Genomic DNA, 23,204 nt, shown 5'->3' on the forward strand with positions numbered 1-23,204 from the left:
TTAAAGCGCTTTGAATTACACGCGGAAGAGTGCGTTGATGGCTGATGCCGTACATCGCCAGTCGGCTCAGCGTGGAGACATCCCCATGTCGCAAGTCCACATCTTCCCACGCGGGCACTGCCCCATATTCATCGAAGCCGCTGAACTTACACCCATAACAGATGCAGATCCGGTTTTTCCATATGGCGCCCGTACCCAGTGGGAATAAATTACACACTTACAGGAAACAATAGTTGCGAATAGCCCGCAAATCCCCAGAATAGGACAGAGTGCGCATCCAGCGCGCATGCAAAGCCGTGACCTCTGCTAGTACGTTCCCCGTGGCGGGTGGGAAGTTGTCATTGAGCGCGTGCACGAAGCGCGTTCGGCCATCGCTGCAGCAGAGGACCACCCGCTGAATGATGATTTGAAGTTTGGAGTTGGTCAACGTTCAGTTCGCGCGACTCAAACGTGGGATGCAGTATCAGTTCCTGCTAGTGCGCACGCAGCTGGGGTGTTTCAGAGGCGAGAACAGTGAGCTACAAATGCAGTTCGGTTGGGCCTGTTATGGTTTTTGTAAACGATACATGGTAGGCGGGTTGACATGCCGGCCAGCCAGGTTAACAAGAAACTGACATGGTCGGAGCGCGGGAGGAACTGCAGCACGGTCAGGCTGAATGCAGCCGCCGAGATGCATTGGCTCAGGAGAGTGACCGCTTTGCAGCACTTTTTGCTGTCTGGATGTGAGCTGCCAACAGCTTTCAAAAGAGATGCTGACGTGGTCAGCCATGCGGGGATGGTCCGCATGGCGGACCAAGTCAGCACCACGGTGGAGTCTGTAGTGAACAGACTTAACTGAATGCGTGCAACTGTGCTTTGGTAACATCATAACAATGCGCCATTATTAAAGTCGTGATGTTTCAATGCTAATGGAAAATGGTCACTCCGCTTACTCGTATCACCGATAACTATTTTTTATTCAATCATAGCGGCTCAGTTGTACTGCGTCTCCGGCGCATGCAAATAAGGCAGTCACCTACAGTTTGTATTTAATGTATTGTCTAAGATAAAGTAACATAGCAAGATGAATAAAGTCACGATGAATAAAATAAAAGCAGTAGTAAGCGTAGATAAATATGGAGTAGGATTGAACGCATGGTTAAACGTAAAAGAACACAACATCGGAATGACAAAGTAATAAAAAACAGAGCTCATGCCTCAGATCCAACGAATTCGCTGCATAAGAAACAATCGAATGAAACAAAAACAGGTAAAGCGAAAGGGAGAAAGCAGCTCCTCCTGATTCCTTTTTCCGTGTTTGTTAAACGTACTGAGTAAAGTCAATTAAATAAAATGAAAAGAACTACGTGTAAGCCTACACTTTCAGTCAGAAATTCTGGACACTCGGCGCATTATGTACGAATATAGGATCTCGTGCGCATGATTAATTTAATGTCATCAACGTCCGCTTTAAATTGATAAAGCGCGGCCAATAAACCGGTTCCAAATTTCTTTGGTTTTTATATAATTATCGAGTTGTCGAGATACGTTGTCTATGTGAGTACTGGCCAGTGAATCCGCTAAATCGGCGACAACTTGATTAGGGCTCGCGTCAACCGTACCATACATGTTTCCTTGTGACGTGCTAGGGTAGGTTTGTCCGGGACACGAGAGAAAGTCGTCGAGTCCGGATTTCCCTTACTGTCGCTGTCACCAGTTGTGCCAGCACTTTCCACGTGCGTGGTAGTTTCTTTTTCCTGTCTTTCTTTGTTTTCGAGGATACAAGAAGGAGACGCCTCCAGCGGGTCGGCATTACCTTCGTTGCTATCAAGACTCCTCGCGACCGAAGAAAATTTCTCCTGTGGGACTAAAATGGGCGTGGCCTTCTGGAGTTGACCCTGTAGCTCCAGTATCGAACGCGCGAATTACTTCATATCGTCGCTGTTATATAAACCTACATGTCCATAACGTCCTTTAACCAACTTCCCGCTTGTATAGTACAACGACGCATCTAATTCACAACTTCCATAGAACTGGAAAAGGATCAAATTGGGATGATCACGACTGAGCCGCGTCAGTAACGCCTCGTAAACGCTTCCCACAGTATTTTCTCACAGTTGTTCTAATCATCACATCGCGTCAACGCAACATTTAGCAGAAAAATTTCACCTGTCGCTAACGGCGTTGGATGAGGATCAAACTCCTCTCCAAATGCCAGTTTCAGTGACGCACTGGAACCGTCCAGATGGATGCACTCACATAGTGTCGCGTCGATATTTTGACTTGCGTTCCTTCTCATGGAGCCATTAAGACCAAGCAGGTATAATTGTGAGAGCACTGGATTCGCTCTGGGATGCAAGAAAAATAGAAATGGTTTTGCCTATCCAGGAAACCTCGTCCATATCTTTCAGTCAGGCAAGTATGATCTTGATAAAGGCGCAAAGTTAGGTGTGCCGACCGTCAAGAATGTAGTTCGGATTCTTCGTTCGGCATGGCACCACAATTCACGGTGGGAGGGGGTGCGTTCTGGTTGAATCGGCTACACTGACAGTTCCACCGCGTCGGTAACTGTGACCTTTCTCCCATTTGTTAACAGATCATAAAGTTGAGAGCTTACATATGGGGAAATTGTTACTGTCCATATACGAACCTGCGCATGCGGGTGCAAAAATTGTATAAAAATATTTAATTATTTTTTCGAAATTCTACTCGCTCCATCAGAATGTGTTTGTAATGCCTGAACAAAATACAGTATACCGTGGATACACTTAGCAGATTGAGGCTGATATTAGTGCGTGAGAATTTCGTCACCTCCGTAGTGCTTGCATCTGGAAGCCGAAAAACCCAAGTCAATCCCAAGCAGTGCTTGATTAATTGAGAAGGCGCGCCGCGACCGAAACAAATGTCAGAAGAAAAGGAGGCTATCGCGAAGAAGAAGCACGCCAGAAGGAGGAGCGGCAGAAACATGCTTTGAAAGCCAAGACGGAGATGTACCGGACGGAAGCCGAACAACAGGCCGAGAAGATCCCCAAGGAGGTGGAGAAGCAGCACGGGCGGGATGTCGGCTTCCGTCAGGATTTAGTCAGTGAGACCATCGCGGCGCAGAAGAAGCAGGTCGATCTGGAGGCGCAGCTGGCCAAAAAACTGTGAAAAGGCGTGGGTCAGACGGCACGATGCGCTTTGAAGAAGCAAAATGACCCGTAAAATGGAATTGCACTGATACGTATTCTGCATGTATTACTGTAATCTTTCTGACTATTTTCCTTTCTGATAACTTTGTGTGCAGTAATAAATCAACTAACATGAGTTCGTTAGCAAACTTTGGTTCAAATTCCGACACGTTTCCTGTAGCAGATGTTCCAAGGTAATATTACAGGTTACTAGTGCTGTTGGTGGTATACTGCTGTCCAATTCACGCTAGATTGACCTGCGAGTCGTATTCATCATAATAAACCATAAAATAAATTTATAATATTATAATTACAGTAAACCATAGTATTTTATAACATAGTACTTTTCATGGTGATCACCACGCATTGAACAATGTTATGCACGAGCATTATTTCACAAAATTTATCAACTTCTCCTCCGTTCAGCTAACTGAAAGCAAAGTATGACTTAATGCCGCATCTATAACACAGTGCCATAAATTAATGATGATGTTGATAAATATGCCCAGTTCAGTGCATCATTTGTATTTGGCAGGTGGAAGGCAGTTTCGACACGGCAATATAGTACGGTGGAATCGGAAGTGAACCACCCAACTCAACCGGGTGTGAGCATATCTGCACTCGATGTACATACATGTATTCCTACAAACATAATAACGCGTATTATCAACAATAAACTTTAATTATGCTGACACAACCATGCTAAGCAAAAATTTACTTTTTTCATGGATCGTCGTCGTCGTCGCCGTCGTTAAAAAGGTCATAGCTTCTTTCATCTTGTGGTAATTAACGAAAGTCGCTCCCTCTGGTGATGACTCCCGGATTTTCTCTAGCTGATTTTCAATAAGTTGACCTACAAATTCGGATTTTTCCATGGCCAAGTTTCCGCTGTCGTCGTCATCGTCATCTGAGACGTCTGTAGCGTCCGAGCAAGAGGCGCTAGATGCGTCAGACTCTTGGTCAGACTCTTGGTCAGACCCATCAGAACTGTCTGTATCAGAGCGATCATAACCGCGCTCAAATGCACTATCATCATCCGAGCCGTACTTGTTTTCGTAGTTCCAGTCGTCCTGCTTCTTTTGCAAGCGTTGCTGTTCCGCTTCTTCTTCGTCTTGTCGATCCACTTCTTGCTGCAGGACTGCGGCTGCCAGTTCATCCCACAGCTCCAAAAGTAACCGGACCATAATCTGGATATCGTTTTTGGTGAAGCGGGACAAATGTTTATTACCGCCCGGGAGCTTGATAACACTCCCGGTTGTATAAAATTCCGACGCGTTGAATTTTTTCCTTCCATGCAATTGCACAAGGATTAAATTCGGATACCTCTCGTCTAGGTATTTCAGCAGCGATTTGCCAAAGGCTTCCCACAAATCTCTTTCGCTGTTAGTCTTCTTGTCACATCGTGTTGATGCAATATTTAACAGCAAAGTGCCGCCCTCGGCTAACTCGATTGGATCGAATTTGTCACCAAACTGCAGGTTCATTTCCTTGATGCATTCGGCATCGCAGATAACAGGATCACTCCTTCTGTCCCAGGAGGCGTTGTGATGTGTTATCGAATGGAAAATTTGGCACAGTTTTCTCACTGTCGGCACTTCAGCGAGCGCTCCCTTCGAGCCCTGCACCTTGGCTGTCACGCCCGAGGCTAGTCCAAGGCTGACGTAAGTCTTGCATGGCATTAGCGGCTCCATTAGTACAAAAATGGAGTTTAACTCGTCCAGAGGCGTACAGGTCCAGCGAAACATTACGTCCCATCGGGGACTGATCTCGTTAAATTTCTTCCAAGTGCCGTCCGAAAGGGGTGTGTACTTTGCGTGTAAATGCTGTAGGATCTCCTCCACGCTGCACTCGGCTTCTACCCCGAACATGATTGCTGTCCATTGTTCATCCGTCACGGTTTCCTTTACGCGCTCTAGAAACTTTTCATATGACAGCTCATACGTTCCCAGTGCTTCCTTAATTTCTCGCTGGGGATCCTTCATCTGCAATCAAAATGCACCTTCTGGTGATTTTATAGTATTCGATCACATTTGTGTGTTACTATTGTTACCGGATTGTGTACTGAATTTTAACCAGATGTAGAAACCGGTAACATCTGCGGTACCGTTACACAGCCGTTTTTATTTGTGAGAAAGCAACCATAGGCTCTGTGTTGCTCACTGGCCTCTTGGTGCACCATAAGTACTGACAATGGCACATGTCATCGTGAAAGACCATTTAGTAGAACAACAGTCACTACGGCATCAAAATGAACCGGCACCGCAAAGACGGTCTGTGCCTCTCTGGCTTCCCGCTGTCACGAACCAGGCCTCCACATAATAACCACATTTTAGGAGGAAGTCAGATGGCCGGAAGTGGTCAGCCTAGCCAATCTACTCGCCCTGTGGTGTCAGCTGTGGCTAGACGTGGCGAAATGCGCCACATCGCCCGCCAGGACTGCTTTAATTAAGGGGCCGGAAGTGATCTGCGGCGCCCATGGCATCATCTCCGCAGCCGGAAGTGGCCATCGTAGCCGCCTCTACCACACAACAGCGTGTCGTGGGACTGTAAGTGTTTAGTGATTGCCTGTCCTTCGTCTGGCGCTTGTCAGGTTTCTGCAGCTGCACCACAGGAAACAACAGCGATGCCAATTTAATAATGCGAGTATAATATACTCATAATTTTCTGCAGTGATAATACAACGTACTCTGCAATATATATGCAGATTTTATTCACTAATGGAAAATATGTCTGGGTTTTAAAAAAATAATAATTGTTTATTGCTACGTAGCTTAATTAAGGTAGCTTGGGAATACGGAGAATACTCTTTTCTGTCTACAGGCTAAAGCGGCAATACCCGGACCAACCCCATAACCTTCCATGCAACTTGAGTAATACATATACAGCATAAGCGCACAACACTTCACAACTTCGTCGCACATTAAGTTTTAAACGAGCCACTAGGAACAAGTTACGAGAGATAAAACATTGCGGCAAATAATCATAATTATTTAATGATATTGATTCTCAATTAATCATATTAATTTATTTCACTTTACTAACGAGTTAGCATATTTAATTTAACGACAAATCTATGTAAAATTGTGCCATCGTGAATCAGAAATCGTGAACAGCAATTTATCTTCGCTCATCTTAAAATTAGAATTGAGCGATTTGCTGAAAAAATAATATTTAGTTAAAATTTGTTTTGAAAAATTAATGAGAGATAAAAATAACAGTACAAAGTTAGGAAGAATACAACAAAAACATCCTTGTCAGTGCAGGGGCCATCAAAAATTGTTTTCAATGCGAGCAACTATTTTTCTGAATAAATTACCGTAATTCGTAATTCTAGAATAATCATTGTTACCTTTTGCCGTACTTTGCTTGGTTATTTACTGCAGCAGCCTCATAATTAATTCTTCAGTTTCTACTGTAGCACAAATAAACTGTCACTTACTTTCCCAAGTGGTGATCGCAGTATTACGAATTTCCGTCGACGGCTGTTAGCGCAGTAAAAAAACACGCAATAATAAAACGATGACGATACAATAGAAGATATGCAGCTTTTACTAATGGAAGATTTATCCGGATATTAAAGAAATAATAATTATTTATTTATACCAATTTTCAGTACACGCCTGCAAAGCAATTAAAAACTGAATCGCGCTTTGTGGATGAGCAAAACGCAGTAACTGCACGCCACCGTATAGCAATGTGCTAATAATGTTCAAACTGAAGAATGTGAAACCTGAAAAAACGTGGTACTGCACCGAATGCATTCGGAATCATCGCCTTAAGCGAACTTTGCCAAGCCAGGCCAAAACGCTGGTCAACAGCATTGGCATCTGTTGCCGGTTGGGTTGATACTGATCACTTAATGTGAGCGTGTTTTCCTTTGAGCACCGCATTGTTCTCCTTCTCAATTTTATGGATTTATTCATACGTTTCTTTATTCTTAAGCCGGAATTACGTGTTAAACTGCAACACTCATATAGCATTTTCTGACAGCTTTAGCAGACTGCCCATCTATCAAAAAGTCTATCACGTGTTAAATAGCTGTTTACTGCTTAATTACGAAAGGCCAAAGAACGTTCTCGGTCATTTCTGCCGCCGTCAACAAAGAAAATTCTAGAAACTGCCGACCAAATTTCTCTTCTACGTTTTTCTAGTTGTAGCTTGAAGATCAAAGTCGATTTCTAAATTTCAAAACGTCTTTCCGGCTTTTACCTGCCAACTCGTAAAGTCCGGCTGCTTATAATATGGCGATAATCAGCATACCGGCATTCAAATCAACTCTCGAATAATTTTTCTGACTGCCCGGTACATGCGCTTATAAAATATCAGGAGAAAGCTTTACATTTAATAATATAGGATTATTAAATGTAGGATTAAAGACTTGCGATGCTTTCTTGTTTAGTAAGCGTTTAAGTAAGTTTAAATTTAGGCTGTGTATTTTACTGTTATCTACTGTAACGAATTACATACTTATTTTAATTTATTTGATTCTGTTTTTAGCTTAGATGTGTTTTTTGAAAATTTAATTCTTTACCTAAACATATTGTTTTTGGATTTTAGTTATTTAATACGTCGTTTAGTGATTTAATGCGTTTTTAACTATTCAAGCAGTATAACCATTTTATTATTTATTACTGTTATTATCATTGCTCAATTTAATGCCGCTGTTTGAATACATACTTGTCGAAGCAGATGTCAAGCAGGTACTAGGTCAATCACTGCAATGGTACAGATGCATGCAAGTGACACAGTCATAAAGGTCATTAATTTTATATAAACTTAATTACAGGCGTCGAACTAATAGTATTATTTTAAATGTGTGGATACATAACAATGTGGTGATAAATTTGAGGAGCAAATCATGCGTATCGAACACCTTTTCCGAACACCATAATTCAAACTCACTTATCCAGAACCAATTATGGCTGGTGCGCCGGTGAGTAAACTCGGTACCTTACTACCTGTTGCAATGTTGCCGGTTTAATACTGACAAGCATTATGCAAACAACAGCACCGCGGTTTACTTGTAAATCCTGTGTTGTATGCTGGCGCGTGCGTCGTTTGGCTTTTTCTTCAGACCAAAGACGCTGCAAGAGGTCGGCGTCAGAATTTCAATAAACCACGTATACGCGGCAGCGAAGGCACTACGCTCAATATCGACTCTAGCTGATCGATTTTATGAATTTTCAGGTTCATGCGCTGATATTATTTTTGGAAAACGCTTGAAATTTTAAGTGCAATTTATAAGAATTACCGTACGTAATTATAATACTAAAGTTATATGTCCACGTTCGCACTTTGATGGACATTATATATATAATAAATGCCTAATATGAGAATATTTTTGGGTTCTTCGTTTTTTTTTTAACGCTACACCATAATCTCGTCGTTAACATGCTGTATAGTAAGTAGTATTATGCGGTAGACACAACATTGTTATCTTGTTCAACTTATACGTACAGTACGTATTTTCGTACAAGTACAGAAGCACACGCGCGCGTTTCATAATTATGTGCTAATGCTGGAACAATATAAACATAATCAGAATAAAGATATCGAAAATCATGAACACGTTGCACGTACAGTGGAGTAATTATTAAAGTATTTATAAAGTATTTGTCCTTCATGTGCTACACACCTTAGGTGATACATAAAGGTCACTTATTTTTATAAATAAGCTCACATATGCATTCGAGAATTCGCTTTCATGTTTTATAAATTAATACAAATTATATGTCATAAGCGCAGAGTAGCTATATCAAAAACTTGAACTGAACCGAGCGGCGTAACTCGGGTACGTGCATCCTACAAACAAGAGATACAAACACTTAAAGGTCATTGTTAATGCGCCATAATGTATGTTATGTTGTCTGTCCGCTGTGTATTTGCTCATTCTTGCCCTGGCAGCTTCTTCTTGCAGTAGCCCTCGTGGCACACCACCGAGTTGCGAAACGGCAGCGGTACGCGACAAGAGTGGGCTATCGAAAGGTCAGGGAAGAGCACGGGATCCTCGCATTCCATACAGTCTCGACTGCTCTGGCATCCTGCATCACAGTTTCTTCGTTGATGTCAGTTTTCTTGGCATGCGGTAATTTATACTTATGCGCCGAGGTTTAAATTTATTGAAATATGTGATTAAATAATTTTTTATTAAAATGCCAGTAAAAAATATGCGTAAGAATTATTAAATAATATGCTTGATGAAATGCTGGTCTGCATTTTATATTGTTACAGTTACCCGTGTTGATCATTATTAACACATTACTACTCTCTAGTCGCTACCAGCACGTACTAGATCTAATATTAACTAAGAATGACGAAGTGCGTTCACTATTCAGCACTTTTTATAAACAGGTAAGTACATGCATACTTGGTATTCGAGTACATAATTATAAGAATTTCTCATTGTCATAACAATATATTTCAATAATGACAATCCGCTATTGCAACAACAGTACTAGAGTATTGGGAGTTATTCATTATTAAAAATTTCTGAACATTTCAAAATGTTTCCAAAGCTGGCCCCGCGCAGCGGGGCCAATATTTCTATAATTTACTAATTCTACGATTTCAAATAATATTATACGAAATATTTGCACAAAATAGGCAACATATTTCCACATTCTTAATTTTATTGTTAAATCGAAATTTCATATCTGAAACTCAAAGGGGCGCGCCCTAGCGCTTGTATTGTGTGTAACGATAAGAAAATGATAGAAACATTATCATGGAATGGCGTGTAAGAAACTAAGAAGTTAAAATTTACCGTAAATTTACGATTGCACAGTGTCGTTCTACAAATACAATAGCGCAGTTTACTGGCGCTACGCTATTGTAGAGTGGCAGAGTGGCACGGGGCTGCATGGTTTTCGTGAATTATACGAAATTATCGGTCAGTAGGTACGTATGTATCGGTACCGACGGTACAGTACGTTATGCATATTATTCGCTGTTGCCGATTGCCGGTGCTCTATTGTATAGGCAGTACAAAGGACAAACTGCATGTCGCGCAGTATCTATAACACACTGAAAATTAAATATTCGAAGACATTCATGCTGCTGGCCTACAATAAACATTTCTGTGTAGTGAAAACCAGGTTTAAACATACAGCCCCTCTTGGCACCTGCCCATCCACCCCTTGGGGGCGATCGCCATAAAATTTCCGTAAGGTTTTTAATGTCAATACTAGATAATATGGGATGTACAATGTACGTACTGCGCCAGCATCGTTTGCCCGGCAGCTGCTCCGGTATCTCCACGCAGTGGAAGTCCATGCCGGGGATCGTCAAGCATTCGTCCAGCGCCTTGCAGGCCAGTGGACCGGTCAGTAGGCACTTGCTATTGGCGCAGTGGTACATCGGCTTGCAGTCGCTGTGCTTCCCGCACATTCCATCTATACAGCGAATGTCAGCGATACCAAAATTTAATACCAGTAGGCAAAAATTAGCATTTGTTTGCTATCCTTTAATAAGTATCGCAGTACAAGTACAAACCAAGTACCAAAACAAATGAAGAATGACAGGACAGTGAGGCAAGAAACTAGGGAAACATCATGATGAAAACTTGAAAAGCACAAAAAATGAGACCCAACAATTACAACTCGTTGGGGGCAAACGCTTACTCCTAAATATAATTCTCCTAATCTCTGGTAAATGCGAAATACATAATATACGTATACGGTTTACAATGTACGGTTTATTATCTTTATCATAATTGTACAAGCCCGTCCAACAGCCCTTTGACCGCTGTAAGCGCAGCGCATATAAATCGCGCACAGTAATGCAGATACGTACGTACCCGTAAATATGTACGTACCCGGTACGTGCGCGTATGCAGCAGTTGGAATTTGCATACAAATTCCAGCTGCTGCATACGCGTACGGATACGCACAGGAGAGATGCATAAGCCGATGGTTAGTTGCCGTACCTGTGGACGGGAAATGCGGTGACTCCTTGGGGACGCAGATCTTCCAGGTTTTGTCGCAGCGTGTGCCGACGGGGCATTCTTCGATGCGTTCACAGCTCTTGATCTCCTGCGGCATCGCGCTGGTGAAGTAGGCGTGCAGTAAAAAAGACTGCTGCGTCTCCGTTAGCGACGACCAATGGTCTTCGTGACCGTTACCGTTGTTGCCGTTACCCTGCCAATAGCGTACAAAAATCATAACAGTAGCTGTGACCACTGCATTCTTAGTGTCCCGGTAAGCAAAATGCAAAAAAAATAATTAAGTGTACTTCGCAAATGAATATTCTATCGACCGGTGATCAGAAGAATGGCGTGCTTATTAAGCAAAGTTGTTAAACGAGTAGATTTGCAAACAAAATATTATAAGAGCACTTATGTATGCACATAAGGCGAATTAAGCGATCGCCGGCCAGAAACTACTGTTTTTATTAGGCATGCAAATGTAATACTGTAATCCACTATGAATTTGCGTCTAACCTGCAATATGAGTCAATTTATAATTGATATTTGAAACCCAACAATAACTTCAGAAGCGATTGGCCACATGATCAAATTAATTTTAAAACTGGGGCATCAGTACCTCAATCCGTATACACTATACACGTGTAACACGTGTATTGCACTGTGCACATAAGTCTCTACACTGCACTGTAGAAATTAACGTAAGTAATTATTATGATGCTGCGGCACATATGTAATTGTACCTAGTACTTGCCTGTGTGTGCGGCTCTAATTATATACGTACATTGCTGCCGGTTGCCTTGCCATTGACGGCTTCCTCCGCCGCCGGAAGTGGTGTGCCGCTGACGAATGTCAGTCTTATTAGGCAACAAAGAACAGCGCAGATCAACAGCGACAATGTCGGATCCGTGATACGCCAGTCAGCCATCGCATTACGCGCAATTAATCGCGCTCGCCTTCCGCAAAAACAATACGAATCACTTATTAAATCTCTATAGAGAGTGTAAATTCTATGGATTCCCGACGTTAACCAGCCTGATCAGACGGCGATTGCATGTTATATAAAGTCGAATGCACGGTGTTCCAATGGCGGGAAAAAAGTGCTGCTTAATTGACGCGATATGGCCAGTACGCAAATTAGCTGGCTCCAGTAATCCGATAGGCACTCGGTCACACGCCGATACCGTTTATGGACACCGCGATCGCGGCATTCTGCGTATACAGTGTTGTGTAGTGGAAATGTCTTTGCACAAACAACCGCGGCGCACGTCCAGGTCAAGCGCCAGCGAGCCCGACGCGGTGCACTGCAGCACTAGTCCACTTCCGGTTGAGTAACAACCGCCGCACCAGCCGAACGCGTCTGGGGTCAACGATAATATACGGTCGCAGCCAGAATGTGGGTGGGCAGGCGTACGAACGCCGCAGCGACATATACTCCCAGAATATCCCGATAAATAAACACCGTCTTCCTGATTTAGCGCCGGTATATGATAATCGTGGCGCAGTATAGCGCAAAATGGGTGATCGTTCGGCGCCGGATAACAGTCACACGGCTGGATGGGACGAATAATAAACAAATCCAAAATAGACAGAATATTATTGCGGCTGTTTACAGGGTGTGTTTTTAACCATTATTGGACGTTTAAGCATGTAGTATCGCGAATGTTTGTATGCCTGTACATGTATAGCGTTGTTGCATGATAATACCATGTGATTCTGCAGGCATCGTATCGGTTCGGGATAAAATCGGTGAATAATACATCGAATTTCATGCCAACACATCCAAGAATGTATTTAACTCGTACATTAAACAGCATGTACTGTAGTGTATATAGTGTATGCACATTAAACGGCGGAAGTATTAAAGCCAGTTGGCAGCAATGACCGCTTGACTCAGGAGATGAGTCAGGGAGAGCCACCGGAAGTGCCGTGCATATGCATTCAGCAGCACGTGGAATTCGGCGATGGCCATCACAGCTTTCTCATGCACCAGTCAACCACACAAATTTCCCGATAAATATCTTCTTACCATTCTTAATATTATGTAATCGTTACCGCATAAATAACCGTGTTAATAAATTTATTCTGTTAATGCTAGAAAATATGCATAGTGTGTTCCATATTCTCGATTAAAATTATTAAATAACGGAATGCTAAAAAAAAGAAAGTATGCATCACATGGCCGAAGTACAGCAGCACCGATTTCCTGATCTTTGATCTTAATGCCGGTAACGAAGGCGGTACAAGCGTGGAAATTATTTTTGCTTCTGTGTTTATCACAATATGCATGTATACAGCCGTACAAACAGGCCGGTACGGGATTCTGGTCAGTACCGGAAATCGTTCTTCAGTTGGTCAGCGGAAGTCATCACAGGCAATCTTCTTACTGCAGTATCCGTCGCAGCAGGCGATGATCTTCTGCAGATACTCCGGATAGCGGCACGTACTGCCGTTGCAGTCGTAACAGTCCCGATCCATCAGACACTCTATGCAGATACAGTATATCGATGTTATTGGCCATTACAAGTAGCTGCACATGACATTTTTATAATTACAGTATTATGTACTGCTACCAGCTGTACGTAGTTACCTTTACAGTCTTCCATGACCTCTATGGAGGTATTATACAAAATTTATTAAATTTGTATTAGGTAGGTAGTTGTAGACTTGTATTGTTGATGTTTTATTTAACCAACAGGCAAGTTACTCATTTAATTCATGTAAAGCGGCATCGCCACCGCCACAGGCCAGAAACGTGCGAAAGAGTGTTTTAGACAGCGACTCTCTATCCAGATACAACGGGCGAATGCGATTTGTGTAATGGGTACAATTTCCGATCAGGATGGCATATTGAGGAAGTGTTTCGGTTATAAATGTTTTCTAGTACTAAGTTTGTACTTGTGACATGATACTTATTAAAGGTGCTACCACTGTAATAGTAACATAACACGTAGCCGTAACAAAAGGTGCAGTTTAATTTGAATAAAACAAAAATATATAGATGAAAAAATTTATTCGGCAACATATAAAACAATTTTTCAAGAAATTGACCCAGTACATGGTACTGAATTCGGGTACATGCACGGATCTTTCGTTTTCGCGCACTCAAAAACACTTTTTCGCATTATTTTATGGATATTACATATGTAACCCACGTAATCTGTATACACTGGCGTGAAAATCATTCATGCACACAACATGTACATGCGGTTGGCGAGTTATAATTGTTGATTTTTTCTTAATTATAACGAATTTCCCGAATTTCACTATATGGACGAATCTTCCGCAAACATTGCACAAAAATTAAACACACATAACTTACATAAACATGAAGTTTCGTTTTATACCGCACCAGATTCTAACATTTTTTTCAAATTTAATTAAAAATAATTCCAAAATTTAGCGCGCGGAAGCGAACGTTTTCGCGTATGTATTCGAATTTGGGCCATGTTAGTACTTGTACGGGGCAACTTTCTTTAAGCCTGCACTGACGAAAACGGCACTTACAGGTAAATATAACTTGTAAATTATACGTATCATCCAGTGTGTATTGTAGTTGTACAGATACAAGTGCAATACACGAACGTACTCGTTAAATGCACTGTACTTGCATACACAGATGTGCTTCCAAAATGCCGGGGGTATATATATATATAAAATTACTGGTATATATATATATATATATATATATATATATATATATATATATATATATATATATATATATATATATATATATATATATATATATATATATATATATATATATAAATTACTAGTAGTTGATCGTAGCCAGAAAAGATTGGACCTACTTCGATAGCACAGCCGTCCGGGGAACTGGTCACTCCGCTCCCGGCAATCGTAATCCCACCCGGTGGCCTGCGCACAATCCGCACTACTCCGGCATGCCCGGAAGAAGGCGTACGTACACGTGGCATTGGCACAACGGTACAGGAACGGGCACTGATAATGCGTCTCGCAACTCACTACAAAAAATTCCAGTAAATTACTGGCCTCTCTGTACCTTTCTCATATAGTTACACACCGTCCAGCAAGTGCAGCGGGAATTCCGGGGATTCTTTCTGTATGCACTGCTTCACCGTGGAATCACAGCGCTGTTTGCCATCGCAATGCGCGTCAATCTCACAAGCCTTCAATCCCGGTGGCAGTTCTAATGCAGTCAAGGAGCGCACCATAAAGCTCTTTTGCTCCTGGCTCATGTCCTGGCCGCCGTTGTTCCCGTGGGCTACATATTGGACCAAATTTAACACAGCGTTGCCTTGCTTTTATTTATTTAAAATGAACACTGAAACTTAAAGATAATTATGTTTCTTTTTATTAAAGCCATATATAAAGCACGAAATAATCAAAATATTAGAAAATAATTTGTTCTAATACTAAGGTCACCTATACATGTCAGGAAATTTGCAAATTTCGTGACGAACATCACTGTTGTTTAAATAAACCACCAATTTTAATTAAGATCATTTTATGCATCCAAAATATATATAAAAAATTTATTCTGCAGCTTTTCAAGAAGTTAATCTTGCAAAAAATTAATCAAAACGCAGATAATTTTAATTTATTTAGGGTCACTGCAGTGCGCCAGAACATGTTATGGCACATCATAATTTTGTGTAAATATTTCTTTATTTAATCCGTTCATTTTCTCCATTCGAAATGACGTTAATAATTGAAAAATTGAAAAAGTTTTCATCTTTCGAAGCGGGTCTATGCACACGAAATTCCGGTTGGTTGTAAAATGAAAAATAGAATTACTGTATTAACAAAATACAAATGAAAAATACGTAATATTGACAAAATTATTGTGTAACAGTGAAATTTCAACGTCCATCCTACCGTGACCGCTGTTTCCCGGCGCCATCGTCATCCCCCATGACGTCACGATGAGGGACACACCCGCCAGCAATTTCAGCCACATTTTTTCACGTTTCACTTATCAGATTGGGAATACCTCCACAAAAATGCATTTCCTATCCAGGAAAATTTAGGCACGGGCTTGTGTGACTGCCAGTCGCCAGCAAGTCCTTATGTAAACGCAATGTACAGGTGAAACGACGGAGAAATTGTAAAATGATTCTCATAAAAATACACCGCAAGACACTGCTTATAACCGCACATTTATTGCTTCTTTCCGCGATAACGTCCGCTTTGACTCATTGGCGTTTGACGCCAAGAGCCCCACTTTGAATATCGATAAGAAAACCCATAAAAAATCGACCACGCGCTCAACCCACGCAGAAATATAAACCCATAAAAATGGTAAAAGACTTGAAACAATTCAAACAATTTCAACGAATTATATGCGTATTTAAAACCAGTACAAGAATTCAATATGAACTGTACATCACGATCTGACCTAACGAAAGACGAAACGAAACACGTAATTTCTTGTAAAAATGAGCGTGGATTTCAGCCGGTGGCGGAGGGCGCCTTGACGATGGAGAGACCCTCCAGTTGGCGGCGGTAGTACAGCATATCGGCCTCCAACTGCCGTTCGCTGATTGGGACGGCGCGTTGGGATAGCATCTGGTTGATACTGTCGTAAGACGCCGTCGCGTGCTGCTTCTACATTGAACACAGCAAAAATTCTCAATCATACGACGGCGAGGAAATTAATGGCGTAATAATATTACCACCAGTACTGTACAGGGCAAATTTATTTATAAAATATCTTAAGCATTGATTATCAAACAGTGATTACCAAAAACACAGCGATTAAATAATAATGTCTTAATCTTAATCCTTCATAAATGTAGCTATCAAACATTTTATTAATTTAAATTCCTAAGAAAAAAATTATTCCTCAGTAAAAACAACGGCATTCAGAATGTTTCTGTACATACGTACATACAGAGTACATACAAGCAATTATGCGTACATATTCAATATTTTTGTTTTGGTATATCGACAACACACTGTTCTTTTATTTGTGCTTGGGGGAATCATCAGTTTACCTGAATGTCGGCGAAGGATGCCAGGAGCGGATGGAAGACATCGCCGGATTTTGCAGAAAGAGTGGATAGATCGTGGATCATGCGGCTGTGCATGCTGTCCAGTGCCACTTCCGTCTCCACAAGATGGCTGCGGATCTATGCCACAAAGCACAAAATTTAAAGAAAAATGATTCACCGTAAAATTCTTATCAATGTCTTGATTTTCTATTAATTTATTGTATATTTCTATCAAACTTCTTCATTTAATTGTTATTTCTCTGTCTTGTAATTGTTATTTCTCTGTCTTGCAGACCCATAATTCATAAATTATTTTCAGTGAATTCTGTAATTATTCAACCAAATTATTTCATTCACTTTCAAACAAATATTTCACACAAAAAGTCCCCGTGTATAATTTTATATATTTATTTTATATATTTCATATTTTTCCATTTACACAAGAAGATGGCTTGTGAATTTAACTCAAAATAAATTGAACTGGATTTAATTGTAAGTTTAACACCCGAATAGAAAAATTAGGTAAAGCTGACGTTAATGTAATCGTGGCTCTACCTCGTTATATTTGGCGGTGGTGACGGAGAATTTCCCCTCTTTCTCCACTTTCCTCCACCGAGCCACGGCGCGTTCGTGCTCCTAGCAGTAAAAAATAAATTCAAAAATGCTAAAAAAATCCACGTGCTCCAATAAAAATCCCTAGTCTCCTGCAAGTTCAGTCGCAAATAATAGCGCATCATACAAGTACCTGTAAAAGCGCCTCCCTTCGTTTCAGCGCCTTGTGATAATTCCCCAGCACATCCAAAAACCTGCAACACAACATCATGATTCCCCTCTGCTAGAGTTATTTTTGGAAAAATGTTCCGTTGTCTTACTCTTTTATGGGCTTGGAGAGTTGCGCCGAGCAGCTGGCACTCTGCAAAACAAAACACCATAAATGCACTGGAAGGTTGCGAAGAGAAGGGGTAGTAGGGGGTGTACCAGAGATTTGCAGTGTGCATCGACAGCGTTCAAACTGGAGGACCAGTTCTTCACCGTGGATTTCAGCTTAGCATCCGCGTGCTTACTGCTGGAGCACAGCGGGGCTTGCAGGAGATCCGAGGCGCATTTATTCTCCAGTTTCTGCAACGCTACAACATGGACAACAGTGTGCTGCAGTCAAAGCTCGGATCTGGGAGATGTGTAGTTCGTACCCAGGATAAAGTCCGTATACTGTTTGACTTGACGCAGGAGTTTCCGCGTGGTGTCCTCCATTCTGTGAAGAGTCAAATAATGATAAACATCATAAACAGCAGCAATTTCTGACAGGCATTGAGCTTGTGTAATTGTTGAGGACAGGCAGAAACAGCAGTTTCTAAACGCACCGTTGGATATCGCTCGTCAGCTGCTGGATGCGCTGGCTGGCCAGGGGCGCGTCGTTCTGCCCACCAGTAGACGGAGACGTCATGATCGTTATAATCCACCGTCAAAATATCACGGGATAATCAGCAGATACAATTGTATCTGTTGATTATTGTATCTGTTGATTAGAAGTAGAGAAAACTCGCGAAATAACGAACGATCCTGACGATCAGCTCGTCATGCTGGTTAACAGTTAACTGTAGCGTATCAGCAACCAGCGATCTAGCATCCCTACTGGCCAGCAGAATCCATGGCTGCGTCAGTTCTGGACAAGATTATCATTTTATGGTGTATAATATAAATTACGATTTCTAAAGCACCGCGCACACTTCAGCAAGAAATTGTACAACACCGAACTTATGTAGAATCACTGATAAAAGAAAATCTTAAATCATACAGATTTTCGACTTTTTAGAAAATTTAATTAACTTTGGAAGGCTGATTCTGTCGCAGTGCGTACCGCCCAAGTGCAAGCCAAACGGAAGTTTTGTACACGTTGGGTCGGAGAAGCGCCCGCCGCCTTACGGCGCCATGATGAACATCCGTCCCTTTGCTATAGCTGGCTCCTGATTTGAAAGATGCACTTGTGACTTGTGATTTGATCATTTGGGCTTGTCAGTGGTTTTTGTACAGTACTTTCTAGTTTCCTTGATTCAGAACCTTTTCGATTCTTCATTCTCCTCCCGACTATCCAGTTGTGGTCCTCTGAGGAGTATGCCATCTAACTTTGTGTGCATCGATTAACCCAAGACGGCCTTTAAGTTGTTCGTAGTGGTGGTGGTTTGGAATTGTCATCATCCAGTGCGAAATCAGTCCGAACGAATGGCGTCCACACATCCCCCTTCATCGACGCTTCCTGCCGCCGGACTCAACGGCCGCATCAAACAGACTCTAGCCACGGGGGAATTGAGTGATGTCAAATTTTCTGTCGGCCGGGATTTCGGCCTGGGATACGTGCAGGTCTTTCCAGCGCACAAGTATGTGCAGCGTTGTTACTTCCTGAATATCTTCCTCGTTTCCTCGTTTCTCATCATGTCGCTCTGCAGGTACATCGTGTGTATTCGCAGCGCGGTCTTCCAGGCCATGTTCTACGGCAGCGTACCGGAAACAGGCCCGCAGGTCGACATTCCTGATTGTATGCCCGAAGCCTTCGCTAACATGCTCAGGTGCGTGAATGAACATGTTTGACCCGCGCATTATTGTGACTGCCTTGGAGGCGGTTCGCAACAAGACGCGTCGCTTCTAAAGCGCACGAGGGATTTTTTTAAAGTGAACTGTATTCGTGTGAAAATCACTTTCTTGTTTAATCTTATCTATATTTCACGAAAATCTCGGAGCTAAAAATTATATATGAACAAAGTTCAAAGACTTCCGAACCTTGCAGCATTTGCAACCGCTCCGTGCGGCAGCGTAATATGAATTTTATTTTTATTAGTTTTGAGAATGTCCATTTTATTCCTTCTTGGTTTTCGTTACAAATAATGACGTTCTCTACATTACTGCTAATTAGACATTAAGGAAAAATTACAAGGAGGCATTATATATTCTGAATGCGTCGTTTGGAAATCGGGTGATATAAATAATAAAATTAACCGATCAATCTATTTTCACGGTAAAAAGTGCGACATAATTTGGGTGCGCGTTATAAACTTGTTGTATGGATGCATACCTTGACACTGATGTTTGGTACTCGTACTTTGTATTAAATTAAGTTTTGATGCATCATCATGTAATGGGGATACAGCTAGTGCTCAATACTACATAATATAATGATAATATTATGTGTAAGTATCGCGGTTTTCTTGATGCAGTTTCATGTACACCGAAGCCGTGGAGAATCTGACCGTGGACAATGTCATCGCGACCATGCGCTGCGCTGACAAGTATGATGTGCCGCAGTTGACCAGCAAGTGCGCGGGGTTTATCACTACCCACCTGAATCGCGACAACTGTCTGACCTTGTTGGAGCAGGTAGGGTGATCGATAATTTACCATTGGCACAGCTAGATCAGTTTTTGATATATCCTGCATTTACATCAAAGTACCTTGTTTTTTTTTGTATTCATTGTATTGTTATTGCTGTATGCGTTCTGTATTTTATTCTCTTAATTGTTTCCGTTATCACTACCGACACCAAAAATGGAGCTGAAGAACCAAATGCGCTAACAGAACTCGCAGACGGTGCTAGCACTCAAATTTATGAGAATAATTAATATTATTGGAATATTAGTGGTTATTGTTAATGAGTATTGTTAATGAGTAGCACTTCGTTGCAGGCGATTTACTGGCGGGTGGATGATGATATCGTGGAGACGTGCCTGAAGAAGCTGGAGTGGGAGAGCAATGCCATCCTGCAGTCGGAGCAGTTCACCACCATCACACAGGGCACTCTGAAGATGATTCTGCAGCGCAACCGTCTATGCACGCCGGAGAACGCCATCTACATGGCCGTGGAACGGTACATAGAACATACTGCACATCCATGAATTACATGAAATTGTTGTACTATTTCTTACTAATATACATTTAAATGCAGTCAACTTCGCGTATCACTGTCCCAACTGTCGTTATTTAGATGGACGGTGGAGGCGTGCAATCGTCAAGTTTTGGAACCGTCGACGGCTAACCGGCGTGCGGTGCTGGGCGAGGCGTTGTTCCTGGTCCGCTTCCCGCTCCTGACCGGCGCACAGCTGACTGCCGGTCCCGGCAAGGTGAGGATGCTTTTTTTGCATTAACTGCATTTTAAATCTTGTTTTTATGGCCTCGAATAAAATTATCTGCCGTAATTCTTTCCTGCTCACCTCGTGTGTTTTCTTCTGTAGGAGGGCGGCCGTCTCCTGCTGGACAGTGAACTATTGAGCATCTTCCTGTACCAGAACGGCGCCACCAGTACGCCGCTGCCCTTTCGGACGGACCCCCGCGAACCCGTGGACCTGAGCCATATAAAGCTGCCGCCCATTATAGAAATAAACTTTCCGATCTCGGTCAGCGACCTGTGGCAGCAGCCGTCCGTGCAGCGTGCCGCAAAGCGCCCGAGAAAGAGACGACGCCCGAACCGACAAGTCGCCTGGTGGTAGACGCACGCAAATGTATTGCAAATACGCAGCGTTTCCTAGGGAAACCACGCGTAGGATTGTGGATTTGATTCACGAACAGACGTGGAAAATATGTGTAATGCTTTTTATTACGTTGCTCTCTTTCGCCCTGCAAATGTTTTTTATATTATTGAAGCGGATTGATGTCTAAGCGGTTCACCAGGTTGTGTCTAACTGTTCTGACCAGCTTCCCATGAGCGCATCATGACTGCGCACATTGTATTATCGGTAGCTGGCCAACCTGGTTCTTCTTTCGTTTGTACGGGATGTTCTCATTAAATTACGCTGGCGATCTAGCCGCAGAGTGAACTGGTGTTTCTCGATTCTGGTAATCGTAATCTATCGGTTCTGGTATTTTTTGTTTTTGAAGTATTCTACCCCCTCGTGCAGGATATTCTTGATCGTGGTAGAGAGAAGGCTGAAATAAACAAACTAACTTCAGGAAAATAAAATAAAAAATTAAATAAATTAAAAATAAATAATAAAAAAATAAACATAAATAAATAAAAATAAACAAATAAAAATAAGCAAACTGACTGTGTAATCATAGCTGGCTCGTGATCTTGCATATTCCCTTTTACCCTGAACAGTACTGTGTGTGAACGCTCCTCGTGATTCTCTGAGCCGTAAGTCCCGCAACATGCGCGCATTCGACGGAAACATCCTAAAATAACCGAACCGCAGCCCGCTGTTGCCCGTTATAACCAGCCAGGCTAGTTTGATGTTGAGAATGTGTAGCATAACGGCCAAGGAGTAAAGGCACTTCTCCCAGTTTCCGGTCAAAAATAGTTACGTTTTTCGTTCGTCTCTATACTCAGCGCGAAACTATGTGCGCTAACGAAAATCTGCAGAGAAAATTAGAGTCTCCTGCTGATGATAATCATGGTTTAAAAGAACATTAGTGCATAAGTGGGGCAGGATGATCCATCGCTCCAGGTTTCTGGACATTTACTTCACTTTTGCTCACGTCGAGATCGATCAATAAATTTAGCACTTTTACTCACGAAAGTAAACCATTGGAACCGACCTGGCGTTGCTTTACTGCACAGTAACACGATTACCGTATGTTACCGTGACCTTACCTTATGGCTTATTGAAATCATGTCCGTCAAATGTCAGTCACCACGTTACTGTTGAACTACAACTGGATTTTGCCGATCATCTCAAGAAACTAATGATATCATCACTGCCGTTTCATAAAACTGGTGAACGATATTTTCGAATATCTTCGACAGTCTTTTGAGAAACGTGAAAACAGTACGAAGAAAAGTTTATGTTGCGGACCGCATTCCCACCAGTTTCGACCGTCATCCCGCTTTTGAATACGTCAAATCTATCGGAATCCAATGCGCCATTAACGGAGCTGCCTCTGCCAACACCACCATTAAATCTGGATATTCCACTGTTTGCCCAACTATCTGTACCGTTATATGCGGCAATGTGGGATATCTCCCACATACAGGCTGTATGCATGTGCACGCGCTGTACGCATGATCAGAGTATGACTGACGTGCGTTCTGGAAGTATCCAGAACGATCTGGAGATGTGATGTCAGACTATTGATTTTTGCGCAGCTGCGCTGCGCAGTGGCAGTATATATGGTGTCGGTTGTGCTAGCGCAGAGGGAGCTCCTCTGATCAGTGGAATAAAATGCCGGCGCCGAGTC

At 42.2% G+C, this 23,204-nt stretch overlaps 5 protein-coding genes across 8 annotated transcripts; 2 read left to right on the forward strand and 3 right to left on the reverse strand.

Annotated features, from left to right (window-relative positions):
* The first annotated feature begins 615 nt into the window (after positions 1-615).
* Positions 616-3,129, forward strand: LOC129595015 (cytosolic-abundant heat soluble protein 2-like). The gene is made up of 2 exons (XM_055491917.1): positions 616-722; positions 2,862-3,129. The coding sequence occupies exons 1-2, from the start codon at positions 616-618 to the stop codon at positions 3,127-3,129; spliced, it is 375 nt and encodes a 124-aa protein (XP_055347892.1).
* Positions 3,130-3,451: 322 nt separating this feature from the next.
* Positions 3,452-7,022, reverse strand: LOC129594966 (uncharacterized). Of its 4 annotated transcripts, none has more exons than XM_055491836.1 (4): positions 6,589-7,022; positions 5,454-5,749; positions 3,868-5,131; positions 3,452-3,791 (listed from the first exon to the last, which is right to left on the reverse strand). In XM_055491836.1, exons 2-4 carry the CDS (start codon positions 5,475-5,477, stop codon positions 3,745-3,747), a joined length of 1,335 nt encoding a protein of 444 aa, XP_055347811.1. In that variant the 5' UTR covers positions 5,478-5,749; positions 6,589-7,022; the 3' UTR covers positions 3,452-3,744. The 4 variants fall into 4 exon arrangements, with proteins under 4 accessions (XP_055347811.1, XP_055347812.1, XP_055347813.1 ...); XM_055491837.1 differs by having other exon boundaries at positions 5,314-5,749; XM_055491838.1 differs by having other exon boundaries at positions 5,200-5,749; positions 6,589-7,020.
* Positions 7,023-8,574: 1,552 nt separating this feature from the next.
* On the reverse strand, positions 8,575-12,756 carry LOC129595003 (uncharacterized). The gene is made up of 4 exons (XM_055491904.1): positions 11,855-12,756; positions 11,074-11,284; positions 10,364-10,540; positions 8,575-9,190 (listed from the first exon to the last, which is right to left on the reverse strand). The coding sequence occupies exons 1-4, from the start codon at positions 11,996-11,998 to the stop codon at positions 9,036-9,038; spliced, it is 687 nt and encodes a 228-aa protein (XP_055347879.1). The 5' UTR covers positions 11,999-12,756; the 3' UTR covers positions 8,575-9,035.
* A 380-nt stretch (positions 12,757-13,136) lies between these two features.
* Positions 13,137-18,870, reverse strand: LOC129595016 (bridging integrator 3-like). The gene is made up of 11 exons (XM_055491918.1): positions 18,407-18,870; positions 18,236-18,297; positions 18,024-18,172; positions 17,918-17,958; positions 17,791-17,851; positions 17,601-17,681; positions 17,049-17,183; positions 16,509-16,659; positions 15,116-15,316; positions 14,883-15,056; positions 13,137-13,556 (listed from the first exon to the last, which is right to left on the reverse strand). Exons 1-11 carry the CDS (start codon positions 18,487-18,489, stop codon positions 13,426-13,428), a joined length of 1,269 nt encoding a protein of 422 aa, XP_055347893.1. The 5' UTR covers positions 18,490-18,870; the 3' UTR covers positions 13,137-13,425.
* Positions 18,871-19,088: 218 nt separating this feature from the next.
* On the forward strand, positions 19,089-21,816 carry LOC129595005 (BTB/POZ domain-containing protein 1-like). The gene is made up of 6 exons (XM_055491906.1): positions 19,089-19,420; positions 19,490-19,609; positions 20,255-20,414; positions 20,720-20,901; positions 21,019-21,154; positions 21,266-21,816. Exons 1-6 carry the CDS (start codon positions 19,266-19,268, stop codon positions 21,518-21,520), a joined length of 1,008 nt encoding a protein of 335 aa, XP_055347881.1. The 5' UTR covers positions 19,089-19,265; the 3' UTR covers positions 21,521-21,816.
* Positions 21,817-23,204: the final 1,388 nt, after the last annotated feature.

Source organism: Paramacrobiotus metropolitanus, unplaced genomic scaffold, assembly GCF_019649055.1.
Source record: "Paramacrobiotus metropolitanus isolate TYO unplaced genomic scaffold, Prichtersi_v1.0 Parri_scaffold0000073, whole genome shotgun sequence".
NCBI classification, from domain to species: Eukaryota; Metazoa; Tardigrada; class Eutardigrada; order Parachela; family Macrobiotidae; genus Paramacrobiotus; species Paramacrobiotus metropolitanus.

What these genes read in the sequence shown, in the direction of transcription:
- LOC129595016 (XM_055491918.1), bottom strand. Translation starts at nt 18,489, where the DNA reads ATGACGTCTCCGTCTACTGGTGGGCAGAACGACGCGCCCCTGGCCAGC. An exon ending in GAAGGGAGGCGCTTTTACAG is followed by an intron (nt 17,682 to 17,790) that starts GTACTTGTATGA and finishes TTTTACTGCTAG; the next exon opens with GAGCACGAACGCGCCGTGGC. An exon ending in CAAGGCGCCCTCCGCCACCG is followed by an intron (nt 15,317 to 16,508) that starts GCTGAAATCCAC and finishes TCCAATATGTAG; the next exon opens with CCCACGGGAACAACGGCGGC.
- LOC129595005 (XM_055491906.1), top strand. Translation starts at nt 19,266, where the DNA reads ATGGCGTCCACACATCCCCCTTCATCGACGCTTCCTGCCGCCGGACTC. An exon ending in ATCTACATGGCCGTGGAACG is followed by an intron (nt 20,902 to 21,018) that starts GTACATAGAACA and finishes GTCGTTATTTAG; the next exon opens with ATGGACGGTGGAGGCGTGCA. An exon ending in TGACTGCCGGTCCCGGCAAG is followed by an intron (nt 21,155 to 21,265) that starts GTGAGGATGCTT and finishes TTTCTTCTGTAG; the next exon opens with GAGGGCGGCCGTCTCCTGCT.
- LOC129595015 (XM_055491917.1), top strand. Translation starts at nt 616, where the DNA reads ATGGTCGGAGCGCGGGAGGAACTGCAGCACGGTCAGGCTGAATGCAGC. An exon ending in GCACTTTTTGCTGTCTGGAT is followed by an intron (nt 723 to 2,861) that starts GTGAGCTGCCAA and finishes TTAATTGAGAAG; the next exon opens with GCGCGCCGCGACCGAAACAA.
- LOC129594966 (XM_055491836.1), bottom strand. Translation starts at nt 5,477, where the DNA reads ATGTGGTTATTATGTGGAGGCCTG. An exon ending in GGTTATTATGTGGAGGCCTG is followed by an intron (nt 5,132 to 5,453) that starts GTTCGTGACAGC and finishes TTTTGATTGCAG; the next exon opens with ATGAAGGATCCCCAGCGAGA. An exon ending in GACGACGATCCATGAAAAAA is followed by an intron (nt 3,792 to 3,867) that starts GTAAATTTTTGC and finishes TTATGTTTGTAG; the next exon opens with GAATACATGTATGTACATCG.
- LOC129595003 (XM_055491904.1), bottom strand. Translation starts at nt 11,998, where the DNA reads ATGGCTGACTGGCGTATCACGGATCCGACATTGTCGCTGTTGATCTGC. An exon ending in GCAAGGCAACCGGCAGCAAT is followed by an intron (nt 11,285 to 11,854) that starts GTACGTATATAA and finishes CGCTATTGGCAG; the next exon opens with GGTAACGGCAACAACGGTAA. An exon ending in GGGCAAACGATGCTGGCGCA is followed by an intron (nt 9,191 to 10,363) that starts GTACGTACATTG and finishes ACTGTGATGCAG; the next exon opens with GATGCCAGAGCAGTCGAGAC.